Here is a 26,525-nt window from a genome sequence, read left to right as displayed (position 1 = left end):
GGAAAAAAGGGGTCTCTGGCAAACTTGCCATATCCAAAGAGTTCTCTGATTATACATCTGACCATGAAGAAAAATATATGCCCTGGACTCCTTGGCAGAATGAAGGCTAACTATGTCGGTTCAAGACGTGATCAGATAATAATCCATGCAACACACCATGCTTAATATGTATTCTCACAACCCAATATTAAAATCTTGCACTTGAAATTTACTTTTCATTGATGAAACTCGAGGGTGTTAGATTTCATGAAGGAAGTTGGGTTGTTTCAACTGCCTTCAGGTCGATGGAGAAAATGTGCATTCAACTCGTGACACAAAGACCTAGATACCATAATAAACAAGTCGGGCAGGAGTCACTCAATGAACCCTGTGAGTCGAAACCCTGCACTAGGGCTTCCACTTGTGCAATGGGGGTTCCCCCCTCTCCTGCCTGCCCCACACTCCCTGTGCCCCCCCCCAATTGGTTTGGGGAGTCAGGAGAATCCCCAGAGCAGCATCTGGGTAGGGGGGCAGGGGGGATTACCGTATTTTTCACTCTATAAGACGCACCCGACCATAAGACACACCTAGTTTTAGAGGAAGAGAACAAGAAAAAATGTTCTCTCCCTCTCCGCTCAGTGCCTCTCCAGCAAAGCGGGAGGAGAAATGGAAGGGGCTCCGTTTCTCTTCCCACTTCGCTGAAGGGGCGTTGCACAGCTCTCCCTCTCTGCACAGCGCCCCTTCAGCGAAGCAAAGCCAGGAGAGCAAGAGGGATCGATCCCTCTTGCTCTCCTGGCTTCAGCAAAAGCTGCACAGCCTGCATTCACTCCATAACACACACACACATTTCCCCTTACTTTTTAGGAGGGGAAAAGTGCATCTTATAGAGTGAAAAATATGGTATGTTACTCTTAACCAGGGCTTTTTTTTCCAGCTGAAGCTTACCAGAGCTCAGCTCTGGCACCTCTCAGGTGAACGCCATTGCCATTCTAAGAGAACAAGGGGAAAGTTCATGGTGAGCTCCAGCACCTCATTTTCCTAGAAAAATAGCACTGCTCTTAACCGTAGAACTGACTAGCAGGGAGGTGACCTTGGACCTGATCCTGAATGGTGGCCAGAATCTGATGTCTGACGTAATTGTTGTCAAACTGCGTAGGAACACTCACCACAATGTTACCAAATGCAACAGATATGGAAGTAGAAAGTCTGCTAAGACAATCTGCCAAGACAATCTGCCTTTTGTGAGGCAGCTCCATTCCCAGCAAGTCTAAAGTCTAGAAACCAGTCTCACTAGTTTTGTTTAAGCAACTTAAAAATGTGAAACAACCCGCACTGTGTCGACAGAAGCCGAACAACATTGTGGGGAAAAGAAACATTGTTTTGAAGAGGAGGCTTTTGGTCTTTCCGTCCTGTTGGTGGCAGCACCTGAGCGACAGACAATGGTGCTCATTGTTGTCACTTTGAGATTATTTTCAGTGTGGGGTGACTGCCAATTTCTATAACTTCATTCCCCATGATGTTCATATTTAGGCTGCAATCCTAGCCACACTTACCTGGCAAGAAACCCCACTGAATTAAATGAGACTTATTTCTAAGTAGACATGGTTCAGATGGCGACCATGGTTAGTGTAAAGTAGGAGAAATCTGCAAGGAGAAATCTGATTCAACAACAGACAGTGTGTGATAGAATGACACTGGATGAGGGCTTTGCATATAGGAAAGAACAAATAAATTGGTCTTCATTGGAAAAAAAAAAACTTTGTAGCAAACACATTCAATGTTGAATTATTATGGTACATATGTTCCGCCTGTCAGCTCATCCCTAGCTGTGATCCTATGCACAATTCCCCTCTATTTAATGAAGTGGGAGTGCATTCTGCATAAGCATGCAGAAGATTGTGCCTTTAAACTGCTGTCAAGATGGAGCTAGAATGTCCTCCTTTAAAAACAGGCCAGAAGGTTTATGTTTGCTTTGAGTATTTTATTTTATTCATTTAATTTATATAAAAAAAATTATATACCACAGTATCATAGAAATATATCACAGTGGCTTATAACAATATAAAAACATAAGGTGAAATCATAAAAAATTAAAAGCAAGTTAAAAGCAGAAGTGTTAATAACAAACACCATGCCCATCTCTTTTATGTTTTAGCACATGCTGTACATATCACCTTTCTGCATGGGTTATGTAACCGTTTCATAAGCATGACACCACCTTCTTACAGTTCTCAGCAAAGGATTAAACACCGTGGTGATGTAACAAGGCTCAAATGTTGATGGGATCCTTAAATGCCGCTTTTGTGTCAGAAATGCTTTGCTCTTTTGTTTATTTCTATAGCGTTAATCGTATTAGAACTTTGTCCCTTACCACACTATGGGCAAGCAGGGCCGGCGGCACCCTCATGAGGTGGACTGAAGCAGGTCCCTCAGGCAGCAGAATCCTGCCACTACCTGGGGTTGTGTGGTGGCAGCTTCTAGCAAGATCTCATATAAACAGAGTTTGTTGCGACAATTGTTTCAAAATATATATATGAAAAATTATTTACAGTTGATTAGTATTTTTATATCATTTCTTGCAATTACTCTTATGATTCCCTCGCCCTTTTATAACAACAGTTTTTTTCCAGTTCATTGCAGTTCTTTTTGACATGTGTTCATTGCAGTTCTTTTTGAGTTGTTTTGCATGTTCACGTAAAAACAGGTTGGAGGGCGAAATTGCTTTGCCGCAAGTGGGGCCTACTGGAGCCCTCCTTTCTGCTCTCCTGATAGCTGCCATAATCAGTTTGATCTCAGCTGCTCTGGTTCGTCTGTTTCTGTCTGACATGTTAGAGAAGGCTGACCTCTGGCCCTCAAAATGAAGGTAAAGATGCAAGAGATTATGAACAACTGCAAAAGGTGTGGCATTTTGGCTTTACCTTGACTTTTACAATGTCACAATTACAGGTGTACCAAATACCATAGAGATTACTTGCTCCATTACATATAATCACAAATGTTAAGATGAGGGTGATTTCTTCTCCCATATATCTGTCAATTTCTGTCAGTTTCCATAAACATGACTCCATATAGCAGGTTTCTCAAGGGCACCCTTTTGTTTAATGGACATTTGAATGGTTGTGTTTCATTGTGTCTGCAGGGTAATGATGCGGAGTTCTCTTGCTCTTGTTCCAACCATCTCTTACCACACTTTGGTGTAAAGTCATCCATTAGATCAATCAATTGCTCCTAAAAGTTGTTCTTCAGCAAATGTCTTATGTGAAGCTTATCGTTTCACTTTTGATAAACCACCCCAGGGAGTGGGCACAAAATATTTATGCCAGGTGCCACCTCACTGGGCCAAGTGAACTAAAAATCAAAGGAAGAACTTTCTTGGACAAAGCCTATAATCCTTAAATTGTGCACAGCCTCCAAATTGCTTCATAAGAGGGCTGATTTTGAACCTAAGTTGTGATGTTTTTGAAATTCCTGCCCATTAACTATCACATTTCTGTTCCACACAGCTTCTACGACTTTGGCAAAACATGACACCATCCTCTCACAGTTCTCAGGAAATAATTTGATACCACAATGATGTAACAAGGCTCAAATGTTCCTGGGATGTATTAAATGTCTTCTTTTCTGCCAGAATTATTCACTCTTTTGCTTATTTGTTTTCTATAGCTATAATTGTGTTAGAAAACTCTCCCATAATGAATCAGAAACAGCATGCAGAAGAGTATCAGATAATGTGGTCTTCAATTCTTGATTCAAAATAGGCTTTCAAACAATTATCTTTAAGAAGAGGACAACATCTTACAGGGCAGCTGTCAAACTCCTTTGGGGTGGGGATACCCTGTGGATCTGACCACAGACTCCATCACACAATTCAAACAGAGGATTAGTCAGTGTTGTTCACACAAAACATAACCCACAGTCAGTAGCAGTACTGAGACAAACTCCTGCTAGAAAGAACAAATATTGTTCCCTGAAGACCAACCTTGACTGCCCAATATATAGGATAAACGCAAAGCCCTACACATAAGAATGATGCCTCTCTATTTTCTTGGCATAAATGCCCTCTTTCACCCCTCAGTAATGCTGTCCTTGAATAACAGCACATCTGTATGAAATTTGAAATTACAGGCATACCCCTTCAGAGTGCAGTTGCGTTGTTTTCAGGTTATGTATTGCGCAAGTGTATCGGCGGTAATTCCATGGCACCTTATTTTTGAAAGTGTGACATTTTGAAATCAGATAGGTCTTTTGGCTAAAAAAAAGGTATTCAGTTCTTCAATTCCCCCCAACCCCTTTTGGGCCTAATCCAACACAATGTTTATGAGATTACTTTCAATTACTCTGACTGGAAGTTCTTTGTATAGAGCCACATCCCTATATACAGCTGTGTGACAGAGCAAGGGTTCTTCATCCGATTCTCTCTGATCACAGATCTTATTAAAAGGAAGGCTTTGGCTTTCAGCCTCTCCACAGTGCTTTCCACTCACAGTGACTTGTGGACAAGTAAGAGGAGAAAATGACCACACAGAGGAAGAAATTTATTGCCTTAATAGATAAGGCAATGGCTGATGCTGAAACGATGGCACCCGAAGAGCTAGTGTTTTCTTACAAGGGGCTTTTGTTTCCAAGTACTGTTTGCAGCCTTGAGACCTTCAAAGCTCTTGAGTCCTTTGAAGCAAGGAGTGACGACGTGTTCCTAGCAGGATACCCCAAGTCTGGTAATATCATTTGTTTGCTATAAACAGATGTCATGTTCAGAATAATTCTGAACGGTGGTTTGGTGGGGTGGGAGAGGGCATAGCTCACACTGTTAAAATGAAATGTCCAAGGACCTGTCCCTGATATGTCAGAGATATCAGGGCCAAAATATGTCACAGCTATCAGGACAAATGATTTGTTATTAGGAATCAATTAATAGTAACCATGAGGGAGGAGGCAACTAGACTGCAGTGCTGGCAAGGGGTGGTTTAGCTTCTTCTTCAACAACATTTTCAGGATTAAAATGTCCCCCTCCCCCCAAAAAACCCACCTTGCTGGTACCTGCAATATATCTGTACCTTTCTTCCATCAGGACTAATAGTAGATGAGGAGATTTCATGCATAAAGGGCCACTGAACCTCACTCCTTCAGTGTGACAATATTAATTTGATATTGCCACAGCCATGGCAGTTTTTTTAAAAAAAGAAAAAAAAGATCATAATCATAGGAAATCACAAGCACAATATCCACTACTGCACCTGCAGTGCACATCCATCCATGCCACCAGGGGTTTTTGTTTTTAAAGTCTTTGCCTGGTGTCAAAATGACAAAAGTTTATTTTGAGAGGTGGTAATAGGACATGTGTGATATGTGTACTGTTTCCATTTTTACAATTATTTTATTAATTCATTCATTATATTTATGTACTTCTCATAAAAAGAAAAAGTTCCCTGGTACATTAGCACTGATAACTGCTTAATCATTGTAGCTGTGAGGTAAAAACGTCACATTCCCTCTCTCCACTTTTCAGGTACAAACTGGGTTGGTCAGATCCTAACAGATTTAGTACTAACATCTGCAAATAATGAAGAGACAAGTAACCTGAATAATGAAGAACTGGAAGAATTTCCTTATCTTGAAGTTGGAGATCCAGAGAAGTACCAGGTGGATAAAAATGTGTTTACTAAGACTGTGGAAAGGGACTCTGATTTATTCCAGTGAATTCTCTTGTATTAGTGACAGCTTGTATGGTATATATAACATGATAAAGATGGCATTGTACCAGGGGATGAACTTTATATATCAATCTAGAAAGATGTTCTTTCATTCCAGAAGGATGCTGAACCATTTGCAACTATACTCTGTACCATTTTCGAGCCTTTTCTTCACACAGTTGTTGAGAAAAGCTATCCCAAATGCCCTTAAATTATTTTTCTTGATCATCTTCTCTATCAACAGCTTTTAGGAAGCAATCCTGTACACACCCCTGAACTCAATGGGGCTCACTCCTGAGCTTATATATATATAGGGTTGCACTTCATTGTTGATTTTCAAAGCTCTGTTTAACTTTCTGTTTGAAATGCTAAACTTTATTTACTGTCTCTCTGCCCCATACAATTTACCAAAGAGAATGGCAGATTTACCCTCTCGAAGAGTCATATTTACTCACCTCACTCCTCAAAATCTTCCTGCATCGGTCTTCAAGAATAAAGCCAAGGTGAGTGAGTCTTCATGGTGTGGAGAACTTGGACTGATTTAGTAAATCAGTTACAGGTAGGAAGCCGTGTTGGTCTGCCATAGCCGAAACAAAAGAAAAAAAATCATTCCAGTAGCACCTTAGAGGCCAACTAAATTTGTTATTGGTATGAGCTTTTGTGTGTAAATCAGGAAATTCACGGACATTTCTGGAACACTGCAGCAGCAAGCAGTGTCTGCATGGAAACTGGCAAAATGTCCGGGGGGAAACGTGCAATTTCTTTGTGATTTTGCAAATTTTTCTGTCAGGAGATTCACTTTTTGAAATAAGACCACGCTAGATTTACTAAGCTCTCTAGTGGCTCATTGTCCATTTTAGAGTTTCAATGGCATGTTATGAGGTGTTCTTGTGACAGCCAGTTTTGGTCTGCTGTTGTTGCTTTGCAAGGAGCCTCACTTGGCACTAACTTGTTAACCTTTTCAGTGCTAGGTGAAAACCTTTCCATTCAACCAGGACTTCATTTAATAACTTAGGTAACCTGGGCTTTTGTTTTTTAAGTGTTTATTTCTAATTTTGAACGAGGTTTGCTTTTGTTGTATACATGTAGATTTTTATTTATGGCTTTATTTATTTTGTATTTACATTAGGTCTTCTCCTTCTCCTTCGTATTATGTATTATAAGCCACAATATGTCTTGTAAGAGTTGTGGGGCAGCATGCATATGCCAACAAATAAGCAAGCAAATAATATTTTTATTACAACAGTTTTGTTAAAACTAGCTTTGTAAACATTATAAATATTGTTTTTTACTTATAGATACTGCTGCTCATTAGAAATCCAAAAGATGTGGCCACCTCGTTTTACCATTTTGTCAATCGGTTATCTCCTCTTCCCTCTTACAATACCTGGGATGACTTCTTTACAGCTTTTATGAATGGACAAAGTATGTTCCCTCATTTCCCAACTGAATGCATTGAGATTTATCTGTAGATAACTATGCAAAGAAAAGCATTGTAGGCCCATCAGAATGACTGCATTAATTTGGATCAATATCACAGTTTGATCAATTTAGTCTAGGGGTAAGGGAGCTTTTTGACCTGGGTTTTATTTCTTATTCTTTGAACTTAGATGACCACTATTCACCATCAATGCCCCCTCAGGAAATATGAATATGGATGCCTTGATTCATATTGGTGTGTTACCACTTCTTCCTCTTATTGTCTGTGTACTTGCTTGCTTTGTATATGGTGATTATTATATATGGTGATTATTATTATTGTTATTATTAAATTCGTATATCACCCATCATCTGTAGATTTCAGGGCAGTTCACAACATAAAAATACAACATAAAAACACAAAATACATGAAAAAACAAGAACAAAAAACACAAACCAATAAACATATTAAACCTCCCTCCCCACCACCATTTCTCACAGACACATTTAAAAGAGGTATAAGATGTTAATCAGCCAAAGGCCTGGTTGAAAAGGAACATTTTGTATCAATATCAGACTCTCCAAGTGTCTCTATTTTCCAGGAACATCTCTGATTTAGAGAAGCTGTCCCGGTTTCTGATTTTATCCCAGAATGCCCTATTTTTCTTTAGGACGTGCCTATTTCATTGGAGAAATGTTGAAGGGTATGGAATTATGGAATTATCTGACCCATGAGCCATCTGAAGGCAATCCTGTATAGGGAAGCTTTTAAAAAATGTTTAGTGTTTTATTATGTTTTTATATATGTTGGAAGCTGCCCAGAGTCGCTGGGGCTACTCAGCTGGGGCTACACAGTAAGATGTGTGGGGTATAAATAGTAAAATTAAAAATTATCATTATGGAATGGGACATCCCCATTTTCATCGGAGAAATGTTGGAGGGTATGTAATACTCTGCTACTGCACCTTTGGGTTATTAGTCATGATCATTATGTTACAGTATTTTTTTGAAGGAAAGAATCAGGGATAGGATTCATACTTCATTTGACCCCATGCCCATTACAGCCACCAGTCGTTGTCTTTAATTCCAGAAGTTCAGAAAGTAGAGGCTGGGAATCTTTTTTATCTCAAGGTCGGCCTTACAGGGGTCACAAGCCAGTGTTTGGAGAGACCAGAGGCCAGAGTGAGAATTGTAAATTCTACCTTTGTACAGTAAATACAACTATACAAACACACCCCTTTGTTCTCTATCCAGACAAGCAAAATGTGTGGGCAGAGCTGGTGTACATATTCCAGTCAGACAATGACATTCAAGGAGGGTGTGAAGCAGAACCAGAGAGGGGTGTATAGCTTGAGGAGAAAGGTGTGCGACTCCGGAAAAGTGTGGTGTTTGAAAGGTACTGAGGGCCAGATATACAGGCTGATCTAAATGATGCGCCTCCTTCTATACCAGGGTAAGAGGGCATCTCTCTCTCATGGCTCTTGGTTAGGAAATGCCAGGCCTGCAGATTCTCCACATATATTAAGGAGCATCTAGGGGAAAACCTAGTTTGCCCATGGTTTCAAATTGCATGCTTTCTCTGGGCAGGAGTAAATAGAAGAAAAAAGGTGTATGGACAGGGCTGACTCCGCCCCCCACCCATGAGACAGGGTGAAACAGAAGCCAAAGAGGTGACACCCCGCAGGTACCCCACTCAGCACGGTGCCTCTGTAGAAGTGGCGCTGATTTCAAGTGAGATTTCATAAGAGCTCACCAGAAACCAGTGTCTTCTCTGCCACCGTTGGGGGCATTGCCTTTTTGGCTTCCCATGGTGGCGCAGGGGTAGGGTAGTATGGCAACACATTCCCTTTTTACCTCAGATGGCAAAAAGGGGTGCACTTTCCTCTGTGTATGGAGCTATGTCTGCATACAAATGCCGGCTCCCACGGCCTATAGAGCGAGATGAGTGTGCAACCCCAGAGTCATCCGTGACTGGACCTAACGTTCAGGGGTACCTTTACCTTTAATGATATAACATCTGCACCTGACTAGCAAAGCCTCATTATATTCAGAATTCATAGGAATGTTTTGATCCTCAACTAACCAGCCTTGTATTTCTATCTTTCCTTGCAGTGGTCTGGGGCTCTTATTTTGACTTTGTTTTTGAATGGAATAAGCACGCTGACGACGCAAATGTCATGGCAATCACGTATGAGGAGCTGAAGGAGGTAAGTGCTTTGCTGTGTGGAGGATGCCTTGCACTTTTGGCAAAGGGCACTGCTGAATCCTGGCCAGTAGAATCCAGTCAAGAAAACGATGCCTAATGGTAGGCTCAACTGGAATACAGTGGGACCTCCGGTTACAAACTTAATCCATTCCGGAGGTCCGTTCTTAACCTGAAACCGTTCTCAACATGAGGCACACTTTCACTAATGGGGCCTCCCACTGCTGCTGTGCCACCGCTGTGGCACTTCCGCTCGCATCCTGGCGCAAAGTTCGCTACCAGAAGCAGGGGGTTGGACTCGATGGCCCTTGTGGTCTCTTCCAACTCTATGATTCTATGATTCTAAGAAGCACCTACTTCCGGGTTAGCGAGGCTTGTTACCCGAAGCGTTCATAAGGAGGATGATATGTAACCCGAGGTTCCACTGTACACGAACCAGTCAAAACACTTGTATTACATCAAAATGTATGCGTCCTTCTTTATAGAGATGTATCTGGCATAAAGTAATTATAACCTTTGAGTGATATGTGATTGAATGACTAGTAAAGGCCTTAGAATCACATCAAGCTGCCTTATATTGTGGCAGACTTTGGGCTCTCAAATTCCAGCGGTGCCCTGTGTGATACTAAAATTTGGTGCCCCCGCTTCTCACACTTCATTCTGCAGCACTTTTTTTATCCAATCATTCTACCCCATTGTTGTGGTGCCCCCTGCAGCGTGGCACCCAGTGTGACCACACTAGTCACTCCACCCTAAAAATGCTGACTGACAGTGCCTATCCAGGGTTTCAGCCAAGGAGCATTTTTCAGCCCTATCTGGTTATTCCCAGGATTGAACTTGGGACAGATTCTCTGCTGTTGAGCTATTGGCCCTTCTTTCCTTCCATCCCTCCTTCCACAAAGTGCCTTGGTAGTTCCTACATCCTATGGTTCCTGGCAAAGCCTTCCAAGAAACCGCAGAACTGTACCCTCCATGCCTGTACATTGTAGATCCCACAGTGATTGCATTTTTGACAATTCCTCCAGAAACAATTAATACTTAACGTTGCATATTTTACTTTCCTTACTTCAGAATAGACCTTTGGGAGTGAAACGGATAAGTGAATTCTTTGACTTGCAACTAACTGATGACAAGATTCAAGGGGTTGTGGACAGAAGCAGTTTCAAAGCTATGAAGGAAAATGCTGGAAAAACCCATGGCGCATTTGGTGATATTCTTTTCCGCAAAGGTAAACTTCAAAGACAATGTTAATGTTCTGCTAGAGTTTAAAAATAGCTGCAACCAAATAATTCCATGTCCAGGGGCTCTGGGTGCCTGGATTGTTGATATAGCTGCATTTCAGTCAAAGACAGAGCAGGAGGGAAATAGACGGGTCAGGGAGAGGAGGCCTTTCTTCCTGCCAACACTGGAACTGCTGGGGCAGTCTGATAAGAAAGAGGGTGGGAAAGAGGGAGGAGTTCTCCGACTCATCTTAAAATCCAAGCCGGAGAAGAATTTTGAGGACCACAACATTTCCCTTATGTTGATGGCAAGATGGTGATGAAAGGTTGGTTGATGAGTTTCATATGTGAAACTAAGGAAGTGTGGACTCTGGAAGCATCACTAAGAGCACATCTCCTGATCCAAGGAACAGAATGGCTTGGTGGCCTCATTGTGACATTAGGAGTGGTAGTCATTTATTGAGGCTCCATCTGCAACACATATTTAAGCCATTATTTGGCTTCCCCAAAGAATTATGGGAGCTGTGGTTTGTAAAGGGCACTGGAAGTTCTTAGGAGAGCCTGTTCACCTCACAGAGCTATAGGTCTCAGAGTGGTTTAATGTTCAACCTCTCTCTTCAGGAAATTCTGGGATTTGAAGCTCTGTGAGGGGAATAGGGTTCTCCCAACAACTCTCATGAGCCTTAACAAACTACAGTTACAAGAATTATTTGAGGAGAGCCATGCCTGTTTAATATTGCATTCAATGTATAGTGCAGATGAGGGCTCAGATTAGATCATTAGTCTAGCCCCATCTGGGCCTTCTCAGAAGATATTTTCTCTTTAGTTCAGAGTATTGCCCAGTCTTCTCTTCCCTTTCTTTGAGGAATACACACCAGTGAGCAGATTTGGTTTTTGAAAGCAATAGCACACAGGTGGATAGGGGGGAAATGTCATTAGAGCACCCTGAAACTGGAATTGCAGGAGAAGTTGTCAATTGATCAAAACGTATTGCTTGAGGATATCATTATTAATGATATTCTACTCTGTTCAGGAGGCGTTAGTGACTGGAAGAATCATTTCAGTGAAGAGCACAACCAAAAAATGGATGCAACTTTTGAAGAGCGCTTGGGTGGAACAGAATTGGGAAGAAAGTTAAAATATGGGGTGTACTGCAAGGCTTGAAGTCTTGGCCCAGAGCCAATCCTAGAGCTAAGCTTGTTTAAACTGAGCATAATGAGGGGAGTGCCAAAGCTCAAAATGTTATGTCTGTATCTAGTAGAGATGTGCAACTCCCATCTATTTGTATAGAGGCATTTACAATTTGCATTCAGCAGTGTCCACTCTTTGCACCTGTGTACACAATAGTTCAGCTATACAAATCAAGAAGTGTGCACCCTTTCACACAAAAATTTGTACATGTGAGGCCGTACCTTTTTCAGTGTAATGTGTGAACTGCCTTTTGTTACTTTGTGAACATATTGTTATAGATTTAGGATAAACCCTGGAAGTTAATAAATGCTGGGTTTTGTTTATTTGTGATATGAAAGGAGAATGCAAGCTGCAAAGGAATTCCTGAGCTGGCTTACGCAAACAAACCTGCTAACGTGATAAAAAGGTGTTGATGGACCATTGGGGAGAGGAATCCTTTAGCCTGGGGAGTGAGCTGTTACCAAGGTGATGGGGTGTGTTTGAGGGGACAGGGGAGAGAGTTTTTAGCAAGGGTTGTTGGGAGAAAGAAGGAGGAAGAAAGGGCTGAGATCCGTCTATGGAGTTCGCTGGCTGCAGGCAGCTTATGCTGCTGCGTCTTGGAATGACTATGCCGTAAGGTCTGGACTCTCTCCATGTAGACGGAAGGTGTAAATAGGTGAATAAACCATATTTCTTAAAGCATGACAGTCTCCACTGTGTCTTCTATTCTCCAAAGGGCAACAGACCCTATGTGTGCGCCTGGGACCCCATGGACTCTTGCCACTGCTTTTGTAACACTGCTATACAAGTCAAGAAGTGTGCACTCTTTCACACAAACACTTGTACATGTGAGGTGTACCCTTTTAAGTGTAATGTGTGAACTATCTTTTGTTACTTTGTGATCATATGTTGTTTTGTTTCATTCCTGCTTTGTAAGGTCATTTCATGAATGAATGAAGATTTGCTTGTGTTTTCCAGTGATTTGAATGGCAAAGTCCAGGGCCGTAGCTAGGGGGTGGTGAGGAAGGCCCCCAATGGGGGTGCAGGCGAGCCCCCCCCCCCAGAATCGGCTTTAAAATATGGCCATAAATATGTCTACAAATAAAAATATTGGTTATTGCCTCATAAAAACAGGTTTTAAATAGAGGGGGTTGGAGGAGACGCAGAAAGAAGAACTAATTTGTCCGTGGTTAAGGGCTAGGGGGCTCAATCTTGAAGGTTCTGCCAGGGATGCAAGATCACCTAGCTATGGCTCTGGCAAAGTCCCAGGGAGCCTATAGTGTTTACAGTTTACAGCCAATGCAATTCTGGGCTGCATCAATAGGAGTGTAGCAGGAAACCCCCCCCCCCATCAGTTTGTACAGACTTCACACACACTCACACTCACACACCACATACGCTACACTTCTGTTATAAATTCATAGAAAATCAACCATACATCAGATTTGCACTGTTCCACTTTTATTTTACTCCATGAAGGAAGGACTACAAAATGGGGAAGGTTTGATATACAGGCCACCATAATCCCTTGAGCATAGCAGCACATCCACAGGAGCCCTGCCCAGTTGCTATGCCAACCCTGATGGTCCTAGACAGAAGGCCATCAACTACACTACAGACTGCATACAGGAGTGGATTCAACACGGACTATAACAAAAGAACAGTGATTGGATTTCCCCTCAGGGGGCAGGAAACTGCAAGCTCCCCTTTGTAACCTGGAAAGTACTCATGGGGAGGGGGGGAAAGGAGGAACCACCCAGGTGACAGGACACTCAGGTTACCACCACAACTCCTCCCTCAACCCCTCCTTTCTGTAATGTATGCATGATGTTTCTGGGAGTGGGCTTGACCTAGAGGAGGGGAATTTCAAAAGTTTTTATAAGGTCTTGCACACCATTTTTCTGTGTCTTTCCTCTCTCCTGCGAGTGAGGGGAACACCCTGCTGCAACAGTACAATAAAGGCCAAGCCTACAGGCTGCTGATTTGCTCCAATTTGCTCTGGTTGGTGTCTTTACTTTTTGTCCAAGGGAGCCCTCGGATTTTTCCGGTAACAGGAGTATAGCATCTAGATCAAGGGAAGTAATAGTGCCACTGTATTCTGCTCTGGTCAGACCTCACCTGGAGTACTGTGTCCAGTTCTGGGCACCACAGTTCAAGAAGGACACTGACAAACTGGAACGTGTCCAGAGGAGGGCAACCAAAATGGTCAAAGGCCTGGAAACGATGCCTTATGAGGAACGGCTAAGGGAGCTGGGCATGTTTAGCCTGGAGAAAAGGAGGTTAAGGGGTGATATGATAGCCATGTTCAAATATATAAAAGGATGTCACATAGAGGAGGGAGAAAGGTTGTTTTCTGCTGCTCCAGAGAAGCGGACACGGAGCAATGGATCCAAACTACAAGAAAGAAGATTCCACCTAAACATTAGGAGGAACTTCCTGACAGTAAGAGCTGTTTGACAGTGGAATTTGCTGCCAAGGAGTGTGGTGGAGTCTCCTTCTTTGGAGGTCTTTAAGCAGAGGCTTGACAGCCATATGTCAGGAGTGCTCTGGTGGTGTTTCCTGCTTGGCAGGGGGTTGGACTCGATGGCCCTTGTGGTCTCTTCCAACTCTATGATTCTATGATTCAGTTCTGAACATAACTGTATGAAATCTGCAGGGATTGAAGGCAGGGCATCAAAATTTCAGTCAAATAGGACCAAGGGTTTTGTTTTCGTGCCAAGCACTTTACACTTGAAACATTTTAAAATGTTTCTGCTGCTAGACCTTCTGCTGGTGAAACTCACAAGGAATGTTGAGGTGCCCTTGAGGAAAATCTCTCCAGGCATGCGTCTGGCATCTTCATTAGACAGCTTTCAGAGAATGCTGCAGATGCAACTCTTTACCCTGGCTTTTGACCCTTGAGGTGTATGTTTTTAGGATCCACATTACCTATTAAAAAATGCAGTCTCCCAAAAACATATAGCCAAAACGCAAAGCTGTCTGTTGGGGGGAAGTGTTCATAAACATGAAGAGATTGGTTAAAATATCAAATGGAAATGCATTATATTAGGGGAAATTGCTAGCAAATATGTGTGCAAAGTCAAAAGTGCATACAAAAATGTGTATGTTTAGATAGATGCACACAAAACTGCTGATTAATTTTGAAGAGAAATTTTAAAAAGTAATAATTATGTACTGAAATAACTTGATTTGAAGACTGGAAAAATTGGAAACTGAAAGAGATGGAAACTGACAGATTCAAGCATCCCTACCTGGGTCTTACTTTTTCCACACCTCCATGGTATCCCTGTGCTGTATGGTATACTTGGAGTCCTGGTCAATTGCAGCAAGTTGGAGACTTGATGGATGACAGAACTGGGGGCAGGAACAGGCAAGAGAAACTATGGTGCCCTTATCTCTTAGAACATAGGGGTATTTAAAGGCCTATGAGTGTGCTTTCATTTTGATATATAGAATCCGTTGTCAAGGTTTTATTATAGGCATTGGCCCATAATGTGTACTTTCCTCTTCTGAAGAGCTATTTAATCATTTATTATATGCTCACAGATCCATTAATCTTCCAAACCGTTTAACAGTGATGCAACAGGTGCAAAGATCAAACATGTTTGATTTGGTCATTCTAGAACTGGCAAACAAATTAAATGACCCAGTATCTCAAATAAAAGCTCACTGAGAGGTGAACTAGATGTCAATAATGTGCAGTAAGTACAGATTTGTTTGATGTGGTTTTTTTTATTATTATTACACAAATTGTCACTGCAAGTACCTATTTATTTACTTGCACTTTGACGTGCTTTCGAACTGCTAGGTTGGCAGGAGCTGGGACCGAGCAACGGGAGCTCACCCCGTTGCGGGGATTTGAACCGCCTACCTTCTGATTGGCAAGTCCTAGGCTCTGTGGTTTAACCCACAGCGCCACCCGCATCCCTTCCTTTCACTGTACACTGACCCAAATTGGGAGAGCCACACCCGCAATTTGAAAGGAAACAAAATCCCATTAAAATGGATCAAAGTTGTTTTAACAAATGCAAGTTGCCACATATGAGGGCGGGAGTGCAGGGAGAGGGTTTAATGCAGCTCAGACCCACAACATAGTGTCTGCCAGGCTTCCTCGGCCCTCCAGATGTTTTTGGCCTACAACTCCTATGATCCTTAGCTAGCAGGACCAGTGGTCAGGGATGCTGGGAATTGTAGTCTCAAAACATCTGGAGGGCCGAGGTTGAGGAAGCCTGGTGAATGTGTAATGAATTCAAGCAGTCCACACTTGGCTTTTGAATGGGATTGCCTCTCCTCTCCAGTGCTGGCAATTTGTGTAAAAACCTCCAAAGCAAACTGCATTTACAGGCACAACTATATACCCATGACGGTGTACAATGCAGCGGAATTAACATAGAACTTTTGTTGATTTTGGATATTAGGTTGTAACTCGACCCATGATTAAGCATGCCTACTGAAAACATATTTGTTGTCAATGAGCTGTCAAGCAAGGCAGGTCAACCACAGGGCAGGCACATACATGGGAGATGGGGAATGCAATTAACTTTTTATCCATAGAAAATAGCAACACAGTAGAGTCCTCTGGTTCGTCTTAATCCAGCTGAGACGTTGCTGAAACTGACCACTAGCTCCGCCCTCCCCCCTCTAGCCTTTCGCTCTGGATCCCTCACAAGCAGACGAAGGCTGCATCAAGGGGGTGAGTGAGGAGGAGTCTGCCTGGTCTGTTGCTCAACAACTTGCAGGATTCTCTCTCAAGCAGGGGAAGGAGAACCAGTGGACTGGGACTGTCCTGATGCTGTTTAGCCTCTGATTCTTCTCTGTCTGAGTCTACACTCACACTCTCAGCCTCTAAGCCTGTCCTGGAAGGCCCTCCTTCTGACACCCCCCCCCCCTTGATCGCTCAAACTCCCTGCTTCTAGCACCTCCCAGCTAGTCCCATCTGCAGACTGATCTTTAGTGTTCCACCACCAGGATCCGGGATCTAAGTCGTTGTCTTTTGTGTCCTCCATGGGGGGCTTTTGGGTGGGCGGCTCCCACCACTCTTCCTCATCTAGCCATTCCTTGACATTTGTTCACCTGAACTTTAAGGAGATAAACCTGTTTTGAATCCAGCTGTGCTTGTGGTGTGTTGTAAATCGTGCTGTTTTTATTACATCGTGTCTTAGGCTCCTTTAGAGGGAAGAACAATATATAAATACAATAAGTAAAATAATAAATGACAAAATGAAGTCAAGGAAACCAAGATGCACGTATTTACTCATTTGGATCCAACTCCCCAAATTACAATTTAACCAGGGCTTTTTTTTCAGCTGGAACTCACTGGAACTCTGTTTTGGCACCTCTCACGTGGGAGTCATTGCCATCATAAGAGAACAAGGGAGGCGCTCATGGTGAGATCCGGCACCTTTTTTTCTAGAAAAATAGCATTGGTTATAACCCAAAATGCTGGTATGTTTAATAGAAATGTGATTTATGGCTCCAGTGTCTTCATTTCTAGGGGCTCCCTTGTCTGAGTGGAGGGAATTCCATAGCACCTTTGGAGGACTGAGCTCTGCCATTGGAGACTAAAGGCCAAGCTGCGCATGTTCTTAATGGCATCGCTTGCAGTGCATGATTTCTCTCTCCCAAATAGCCAGCTGTTGGGCTACGGGGGTGGGTGTTGGGATTCGCAGGATACTGAGTAAGTCTGCAGGCTTCAACAGGATGATGCAATACTCTGTGAAGTGCTGGGTCAGAGTGACTCAGCAGGAGTGTGATTAATGTGATTGGCTATCACCTGTTTTAAAAAGGAAAGCCTGTTCAACAGTAACTGTGGTTGTGGTGGTTGTGCTGTGGTATGGTGGTGCTGTGGTGGAGAGTATTCGTTTGCCTTAAGGAGCAGGTACTCTGTATGGATTGTTTTTGTAAATACCTGTATATAGCTCACATTAAAAAGACTGCACTGGAAAAACCTGGGACTCAGAGCGTTTCTGCTAAAAACGCCGCGAGGAATTCACGACAGTGGGATGGGGGGCAGCCTCCACCATTCCTCTGCAGTTCAGTCCCTGACACCAGCATAGGGGCCCTCATTTGGATTGGGGCCCTGGTTTGGGGATGGTGGTAGGGATAATTTAGATAATTTATTACCGTCAAAGACCAGCTCGCATAACACAATAAAAACAGCGTTCATAAAGATAAAATATACAATCGGAGCAGATTGCAGCAATAGCTCATGAGTTAAAATTGAGATACATACATACACTCGTACAACTAAGATTTGGGCTTCCATAAAAATTGACCCTGAGGCACCCCAAAGGGAGACTTCAGCATTTCCCTATTTATTCTAGAGGATGATCTGTGCCTACAAATCTGGGCACAGAATCTGGCTACCAGCCAGGTCGTCTTGTGATCTTTGCCTAAGAGGAGAGAATTAAGTTTAGACTTGTCTGAAAGATTGCGAGCCTTTTCAGCAAAGGATCAATGGTGTCTCTACGAATCTCAACATAAAAAGGACATCTAAAAAATATATGTTCAGGGCTTCCTATTTCCCCTAATGGGAAGGTGCAAAGTCTCTGTGCGTACAGGACTCTTCCATAGGAGCCTTCCGGAACCGGTGAGGGCAAAGCTGAGCTTCTAAGCAAGAGTGAAAGCCCTTCTTGTGTTTCTGGATGTGAGGAAATAGAGATATGTTGCTGGAGCAGCTACGTATCTCCCGTTTTCTATGATTTTATAATCGGGGACCCTTGTACAGTCCTGTTGTCTCTCTATATCCACGATTCTTTGCCTAACCATGGTTCTAGCTTGGCCCAGGCCAATAGTTATGAGGGTTTGGGGAGCAAGGCCTAGTTTCTGAAGACTGTTTAAGACTGCTGTCTGCCAGCCAGACTGAAACTGGTCGCTCAGAATCAATGGGGCTATTCCTCGGGGGAGCAGTTTCAGAGTTAGCCAGAGTTTCCCCCCTTTGCCCTTGCTACAGTCCTGATCCAGATCAGCTCCTTTGCACTTGCAATTTGCATGAGAAAAAGCATTCCCATTCACTTCAGTGGCAACTTTCAACCATCCATAGACACTGCAGGTGCAGGGGGGGGGGTCAGATCAGGACCATGGGTTTGGAGTGGGGTCAAATAGAAAAAAGTTCCCATCTCTCGTTCTGTCTGACTCAAAACCACCACACATGACTATTTCTGAAAGAAGATAAAACCCCAGTGAATGCAAGAGCAAACAATGGGATTAACATAATTTATAGTATTTGCCCTACCCTCATTATCTCCAGAATAACAGGGTTTTTTTTTATTTACAGGTGGTGAAAAGGCATATCAGGCATAGCAGTTGGACAGGGAACACCCAGGTTTTGTTCAAGGGGTGAAACGTCCCCTTTAATATCATGTTTTGTTCTAAACCAGCCACTTAATCCCTTCCTTCTCTGCACTTATTGTTTATTTAGTTAGTTGTTTCGCAAGATTTATATACTGCTTGAATGCTGTGAAACCTCAGAGGCTTAGAAAAATCTACATTTTTAAAAATAAAGTTGTTTACTTAAGAAATTATGTGCTTGTGTTGAGTTTTCCAGTAACCACTCAGAGCACAAAAACTTCTGCTAACTTTGTCGTTTGAACCTGTTGCTGGTGTGAATATTTATTTATTGTAATTAAAGCTCAATTTTTCTTCCAGTGAGTCCAACGTGGCATCCATGGCTATGCTCTAATTCATTTAACCCCCCCCCCCAACAACCCTGAGAGGTAAGGTTAGGGAGAAAAACAGTGACCAGCCCAAGGTTGCCCAGTGAGCTGCATGGCCAAGCAGGGATTTGAAATCTGGTCTCTCAGGTCCTAGTCTGACACTCTAACCACTATACTACACTGCCTCTATAATCTCTGCACCCTCAATCCAAGGCCAAGCAGGTTTGCTTTGTCTGTCATGAACTAGACAATGGAAGATAAGAAGCTGGAGACTGGGATGGGATTTGCAGTGCACACTCAAACCTCAGCCTCTTTCAGCATTGTGCATTGATATGATGCAGAGCTGAACTACCTATGCCTTGTGGGAGATGTGCGGCACCCCTACATCTCCTTTGGTGCAGGCTCCTCAAATTCTCCTTGCCTTGCACATACTGCCTCTGCCATTGTTGAAAAGTGCCACCACTACAGCAAAATATTGCTGAGACAGGAATAGATTCCTGCATGCAGACTTCAGAGTCAGAGTGACCTTTCTGAATGCTTTCTTTTCCCCTCCCCCAAACAGTGGGAAAACGTCAAGTTTGCTGATGACACTGAATTGTTCAAGGTTGTTAAAACAAAAAGAGATTATCAGGAGCTCTGAAAGGACCCCACCAAACTGAGTGAACGCCAAATGCAGTTCAACGTAAACAAGTGTAAAGTGACGCATGTTGGAACAAAAGACCTTAATTTCACCCTTGCACTCATGGGGTATGAACTAGGGGTGATGGACCAGAAGGAAGACCTTGGGGTCATAGTAGATAGCTGGATGAAGATGTCGACCCAGTGAAGATGTCGGCCTCAGTGTGCAGTAGTTGCTAGACTAGAGACTTTCCACCTCTGTGCTTCCCATTTGTAAAATGGGAAACAGAATTAGAAGGGCCTTAGATGTATCTCAACATGAGTATTACCGTGGTGCTTTACATGCATAGGTTTGTAAACTTCCACCATGTCATTTCTTACTCATATTTTCTCTAAACTAAAAAGTTCCAAGCACTGCAATCTTTATTCATAGGTGTCAGGGGTTCAGGAGCAGAGGCACAGGATAGGGAGGAAATGGAGAGCGAGGGGGAGGAGTCCGAAGGAAATGTCAGCGATGACAGCGGTCCGAGGTCTCTGAGTCTTTCCAGTGAATCGGAGGATTCACAAAAAGGGGCTCCCATGGTCAGGGCAAGGGGAGTGCCCAGGGGGGCACTTCAGGAAGAAGGGGCCAGAGGGGACTCAGAGAGCAGCAGTTGGAAATCCGGACCAGCGTCCACACCAGAGTGCAGTAGGGGGGAGGAGTCCCAGGCATCGGGATCAGGCGGCGCGCTACCAGCGGGAGAACATGAGGCAGGGTTGACCACGCCTCCGTCGGGGAGCGAGGAAACGGTCAAGAGGAAGGTTAAAAGCTGCGCGCGCCAAGTTCAAATGTACAGGAGAGCAGCACAGTTGGCAGCCCGGATAGGGAGCCGGGTCCTAAAGCCCGTCGAAGAGAGAGGGAGGAGTCAGGGGGGTCAACGTCTGCGTCGGAAGAGTCCAGGAAAGAAGGGACCCAGGGGGGTAGCAGGACCCAGAGGAGAAAGGAGAGAAGGAAGAGGTGGAGTAAGGTCAGAGTCTTAAACTGGTGTACAGGGGGCGGAGATTCAGATGGAGCTTCGCCGGTCTAAACCCTAGACGTAGAGCTGGGGCGCTGCGGCTTGAAAATGGAAACTGTACTTCAATAAAGACTTTTGTACATTACTACCGGCTAGCGTTGGTCCTCTGTGAGCTGGGACCAGGAGTCAGCTCTGACAGTAAGCTCCATCTCCATAAAAGTTTTGCGCCAAGAACCTCGCAACGTGAGTCGACGCAGCGAGGGCAGAGGAGTGGTGCTTCGCGAGCTCACACAAATCAGGCAAGATGACTACAGAACAGCAACTAACAGAACTGCGAAATGCAGTGACTCAACTCAACGCGGAGGTACTGGCCTCCAAGAAAAGGGAAGAGGAAATGGATGCCGCCTGCAGAGATCTCCGAGCCAGGTTGGAAGTGCTTTCTACACTGGGGCAACCGGGACCCAAATCAGAGGGCATTGGACTGGGGAGAAGGGGAGGCAGCCTGGTATCTCATTTCGACGGGAGTTTACAGCAGTACCCTAACTTCGGAGCAGACCTGCTGTTTGCGCTGGATCTGCTAGAAAAAGACTTTAGAGATGAGCGAGAGAAAGTGGGGTTTATCTTGTCCCATTTGCATGGGGAAGCCAAAACGTGGCTGAGGAATTTATGGAGAGATAATGATCCGGCGCTCCAAAATGCGAATGCTTTCATTAAAGCGATGGATTCGTGTTTTTTATCAAAGATAGACATCGATATTGCCAGAAGAGACATACATGGGCTTAAACAAGGCAGAGCCAGTGTGAGGCAGTACCATGCCCGCTTTTTTGGACTAGTCCATGCGCTGGGATGGGAGAAAGATTCTGCTCCAGTGAGAGACCTTTTTTGGGAAGGCTTGAATGCAAATGTGAAAGATGAGATTGCAAGGGGGGAGAGACCAAAGAGCACTCAGCAAGTGGTCCAGAGGGCGCTGGAGATTGGGGTGCGTCTGGAAGAACGTCCATGGAACAGAGAAGAAGGACGTTGGGGACGGGCGCCAGCCAGAGCACCTCCCCTCTTTCCCAAAGATGCAGCGCGTGCGCAATCCACACCCTCGCAGGGAGGGGGAGAAGAACCGATGGAGATTGGAGGTGCCAGGGCTCAGTCAGCTACCAGAGCCCTAACACCGGGAGCAGTCAAAGCGAAGCCTCCTAGAGGGAACAGGAAGTGCTACATCTGCGACAGTGCTCAGCACATGGCGAAATAGTGTCCCCAGAGGCTCCATAAGCACACTGCAGCCTCTGCAACAGTCACAGACGCAACTCAGCAGAGAGCACCACAGCAGGGAAACGACAGAGTCTGGCTGGAGGAAGAGGCACTGGGGTCCAGCCAGACAAGTCAATGAAGCAATCCCCAGCAATTTTGCAGCCCACAGACCCCCTCCCACCCAAACAAGTGGTGCAGCTTACAGCATCGATCCAACTGCCCAATGGACTCACTATGGAAGTACCAATTACCATTGACTCTGGTAGTAACGCAGACTTTATAGGACTGGATTTCATTCAACAGCACAACGTAGCCCTACTGCCAGCCACGCTGCCTCTGCAGGTTGTCACGGTGGATGGCAGGGAATTGCTGGGGGGGGCAAGTGGTGCACCAAACGCCTCCCATGGTGATGCAAATTGGGAATCACAGAGAAGTCATCAGCTTCAATGTCACCCACCTGTCGGACACGCCTGTAGTCTTGGGCATGAGTTGGCTGCACAGGCACAGCCCAGCCTTGGCGTGGTACCAGCGCCAACTGACCTTCGGCTCCTCCTACTGTGCGGAACATTGCATTCTGCCTAACCCGGAAGGGGAAGAGGATGACCCGCAGCTACAATTAGGCACGCTGCAAGCAGTGCCTCGCAAGTATGCAGCGTTTTTGGAGGTTTTCTGCGAGAAAGAAGCGGACAAGCTGCCTCCCCACAGGCCCTATGACTGCAAGATTGACCTCCTGCCAGGGGCGACGCTGCCAACCGGGAAACTGTATTCCATGTCTGAAGACGAGCTGCAGGAACTCAGGGAGTTCATAGACCTCAACTTGAAACGCGGTTTCATCCGGGAGTCGAAGGCAGTGGGGGGCAGTCCTGTATTCTTTGTGAAGAAGAAGGACACGCCCCAAAAGAGGCTTGTAGTAGACTTCAGGATCTTAAATTCCAAGACCAAGCCCACGGCCTTTCCTATGCCCAAAATAGACGACCTGCTCGCAACGGTGAGGAAAGGACGCGTTTTCACGAAGTTGGATCTGCGAGGGGCGTACAACCTGATTCGCATACGAGAGGGCGACGAATGGAAGACTGCCATGTTCACGCCCCTGGGCACCTATGAATACAGAGTTATGCCCTTTGGATTACAAAATGGCTCCCACTGTTTTCAAGCCTTTATGCATCACGTACTGGCGGGTCTCCTCTACAAGAAATGCGTCTGCTTCTTGGACAACATCCTGATATTCTCAGAATCAGAGGAGACCCACGAGGGAGACGTCAAGGAAGTTCTGCAGAGACTGCAGGAGCATAGGCTGTACGCCAAGCTGGAGAAGTGCCAGTTCGACAGGAAGGAGGTAGATTTCCTGGGCTACAAGTTGTCGGACAAGGGGCTCGCCATGGACAGCGCCAAGGTTCGCGCAGTGTTGGACTGGAAAAGCCCGCGCAATCGGAAGGAGGTCCAGCGGTTTGTGGGTTTCGCCAACTTTTACCGCAAGTTCATCAAGGGGTTCGCGATGCAGACAGCGGCCATTACCGACACGCTCAGCTCCAAGAAGAAGAAGTTCATCTGGACGGAGCAAGCGGAGCAGTCCTTTCAGAACCTCAAGCGTCTCTTCTCGTCCGAAGAGCAGCTACTGCACGTGAATCCCAGCAGACCGATGAGAGTTGAAACGGACGCCTCGGACAGAGCCGTGGGTGCAGTACTGTTGCAGCAGGACCCGCATGGGGACTGGAGACCGTGTGCCTTCTACTCTCGAAAGCTAAGCAAGTCAGAGCAGAACTACACCATCTGGGACAGGGAGTTGCTCGCCATTCATGCAGCATTCAAGGCATGGCGGCACTTCCTCATCGGAGCCAAACACACAGTGCAGGTTCGCACGGACCATAAGAACCTGGAGTACTGGCGCACGGCAAGGTTCTTGAACCAGCGGCACATACGATGGGCGGAGTTCTTTGCGGATTTCGACTTCAGGATAGAGTACATCCCAGGCGACACCAACGTCATGGCAGATGCACTGTTCAGAAAGCCGCAATACCTCGAAGAGGCGGCACCAGCAGCGGCCAAGCACATTTTCACACCGGAAGCGTGGGCGTGCGCCTCAGCAACCGTGGACCTGGAAGCTGTCCGTCGAGCGCTGCAGGAAGACCCCTTTGCACAAGCCAAGATGGAGGAGGTGCACAAGGGCACGGCGAAGGACGACGAGTTCCAGATACGCGACGGATTGCTCATCCGCAGAGGGGCCCTCTACGTACCGGGAGACGACCTCCGCGCGAAAGTACTGCAGCAGTTGCACGACGCACCCACCGCCGGGCACTTTGGCAAAGAGAAGACAGCAGAATTAGTAGCCAGAGATTTTTGGTGGCCCAAGATGCGGGGGGAAGTCGCGGATTACGTCGCGAGGTGTGACACCTGCCAAAGGGCCAAGTCAGTGCACAAACCTCCGGCGGGACTGCTCGAACCGCTGCAGACCCCGAGCGAACCGTGGGAGAGGGTGGCCCTGGACTTTGTCACGGATTTACCCAGCTCGAGAGGCAAGACGGCAGTGCTAGTGGTGGTGGACATGTTCACCAAAATGGCCCACTTCATTCCGTGCGCGAAGGTGGCCACGGCGGAACAGACCGCCAAACTGTTCATAGACCACGTCTTCAGGGTGCACGGTCTGCCACGGTCTATCTTGTCCGACAGGGGGCGACAGTTCATCTCGAACTTCTGGCAGAAGCTGATGGGTTTCCTGAACGTCAAGATCAACCTAGCGTCGGCGAGACACCCGCAGACCAACGGACAAGCGGAGCGCGTCAACGCCATCATGCAGCAGTACCTGAGATGCTATGCAAATCAGCAGCCGGCAACATGGGTAGACTACCTGCCGCTCGCTGAGTTCGCTTACAACAACACGAAGCACGTGTCCACGGGGGTGACACCGTTCTTCGCCAACAACGGGAGGCATCCCAGAACCTTCCCGGGATTAGAGAGACTGGGGGAGGGGGAGCCACAGGCAGCGGAAGTCTTAGCGTCAGAATTGCAGGAAGTTCACGAACAGCTTCGGAGGCAGTTAGAACTAGCAAAGCACGCATACAAACTGCAGGCTGACAAGCACAGAAGGGTTGGGGAGGACATACAGGTGGGAGACTGGGTTTGGTTAGCAGCCCAAGCGGTGCCGACCAGATCATTAGCGAAGAAGAAACTCGGACATAAGCAGCTAGGACCTTACCAAGTTGAGGCACAAATCAATCCAGTGGCCTTCCGGTTGACACTTCCGGAGGGATCCAGAATGCACCCAGTGTTCCATAGGTCAGTGCTCACGCCCTACAAAGCACCTCACAGATTTCAGGCGCAGGGCATGGCACCAGACCCGTATAGGGAGACGCCCACAAGGAGGGGGTCGCCAAGAGGGGAACCCATCAACCAGGTCACAGAGATTTTAGACTCGAGATGGGGGGAAGAGGGAGTAGAATATTTTCTCGCCAGCGAAGGTACCCCGGCCAGCGCCAACCGTTGGGTGCCGGACTATGCCTTGGACGAGCCTCTTCTCAAGGAAGAGTTTCATGCCTTGTTCCCGCACAGGCCCATGCCAGCCGCGTATTTTGACGACTGGCTTTTCACACCCACGCTTTCAGCCAGCACGTTCCAGGGGTTCACCTCGGACGAAGAACCGGCACTAGACACACGTTTCCCGGAGGGATCGCCCTCGGGGTCTGCCTCAGACCGCTCTTTTTGGTGGGACGATCGACCAGAGGAGCGGTGGAGCAGGAAGTGGCTGGGGGGTCCTTGGCAGGCAACGGCCTCAGAGGTGACCGGGGGAGAGATGGACATGGACGTGCTGGGGGAGGACCTTGGGTTCGAGCACGGCGGCACAGAGATGGAAGCAGAGGAAATCGAGGTCGGCGAGAGCACGGAGGACGAGCAGGACTTATCCGGCTGGATGCACGCCAAGGGGGACGAACTGTATCCGCCATTCACCCCCACAACGACGGAGCACCCAGCACCCACACCTGAAGGAGGGGAGGGGGGAAGGGGGGGCTTCGAGGGGGGGATGGATGTCAGGGGTTCAGGAGCAGAGGCACAGGATAGGGAGGAAATGGAGAGCGAGGGGGAGGAGTCCGAAGGAAATGTCAGCGATGACAGCGGTCCGAGGTCTCTGAGTCTTTCCAGTGAATCGGAGGATTCACAAAAAGGGGCTCCCATGGTCAGGGCAAGGGGAGTGCCCAGGGGGGCACTTCAGGAAGAAGGGGCCAGAGGGGACTCAGAGAGCAGCAGTTGGAAATCCGGACCAGCGTCCACACCAGAGTGCAGTAGGGGGGAGGAGTCCCAGGCATCGGGATCAGGCGGCGCGCTACCAGCGGGAGAACATG

General features: G+C 46.0%; 1 protein-coding gene across 1 annotated transcript; it reads left to right on the top strand.

Moving 5' to 3' along the window:
- The first annotated feature begins 4,380 nt into the window (after window positions 1-4,380).
- On the top strand, window positions 4,381-12,377 carry LOC310674672 (sulfotransferase 6B1-like). The gene is made up of 7 exons (XM_083434288.1): window positions 4,381-4,694; window positions 5,486-5,619; window positions 6,083-6,172; window positions 6,968-7,094; window positions 9,201-9,295; window positions 10,363-10,519; window positions 11,545-12,377. The coding sequence occupies exons 1-7, from the start codon at window positions 4,493-4,495 to the stop codon at window positions 11,673-11,675; spliced, it is 936 nt and encodes a 311-aa protein (XP_083290414.1). The 5' UTR covers window positions 4,381-4,492; the 3' UTR covers window positions 11,676-12,377.
- The last annotated feature ends 14,148 nt before the right edge of the window (window positions 12,378-26,525 follow it).

This window comes from Podarcis tiliguerta (genome assembly GCF_965153285.1).
Source record: "Podarcis tiliguerta genome assembly, chromosome: 3".
Lineage (NCBI taxonomy): Eukaryota > Metazoa > Chordata > Lepidosauria > Squamata > Lacertidae > Podarcis > Podarcis tiliguerta.
The sequence above is the reverse complement of the archived record's forward strand: the minus strand, read 5'-3'. Positions and strand labels throughout refer to the sequence as shown.

Excerpts from the sequence above, each read along its gene's own strand:
- LOC310674672 (XM_083434288.1), top strand. The coding sequence starts at position 4,493 with ATGACCACACAGAGGAAGAAATTTATTGCCTTAATAGATAAGGCAATG. Across the intron at positions 4,695-5,485 it reads AGCAGGATACCCCAAGTCTG|GTACAAACTGGGTTGGTCAG; the intron begins GTAATATCATTT and ends TCCACTTTTCAG. Across the intron at positions 10,520-11,544 it reads TGATATTCTTTTCCGCAAAG|GAGGCGTTAGTGACTGGAAG; the intron begins GTAAACTTCAAA and ends TACTCTGTTCAG.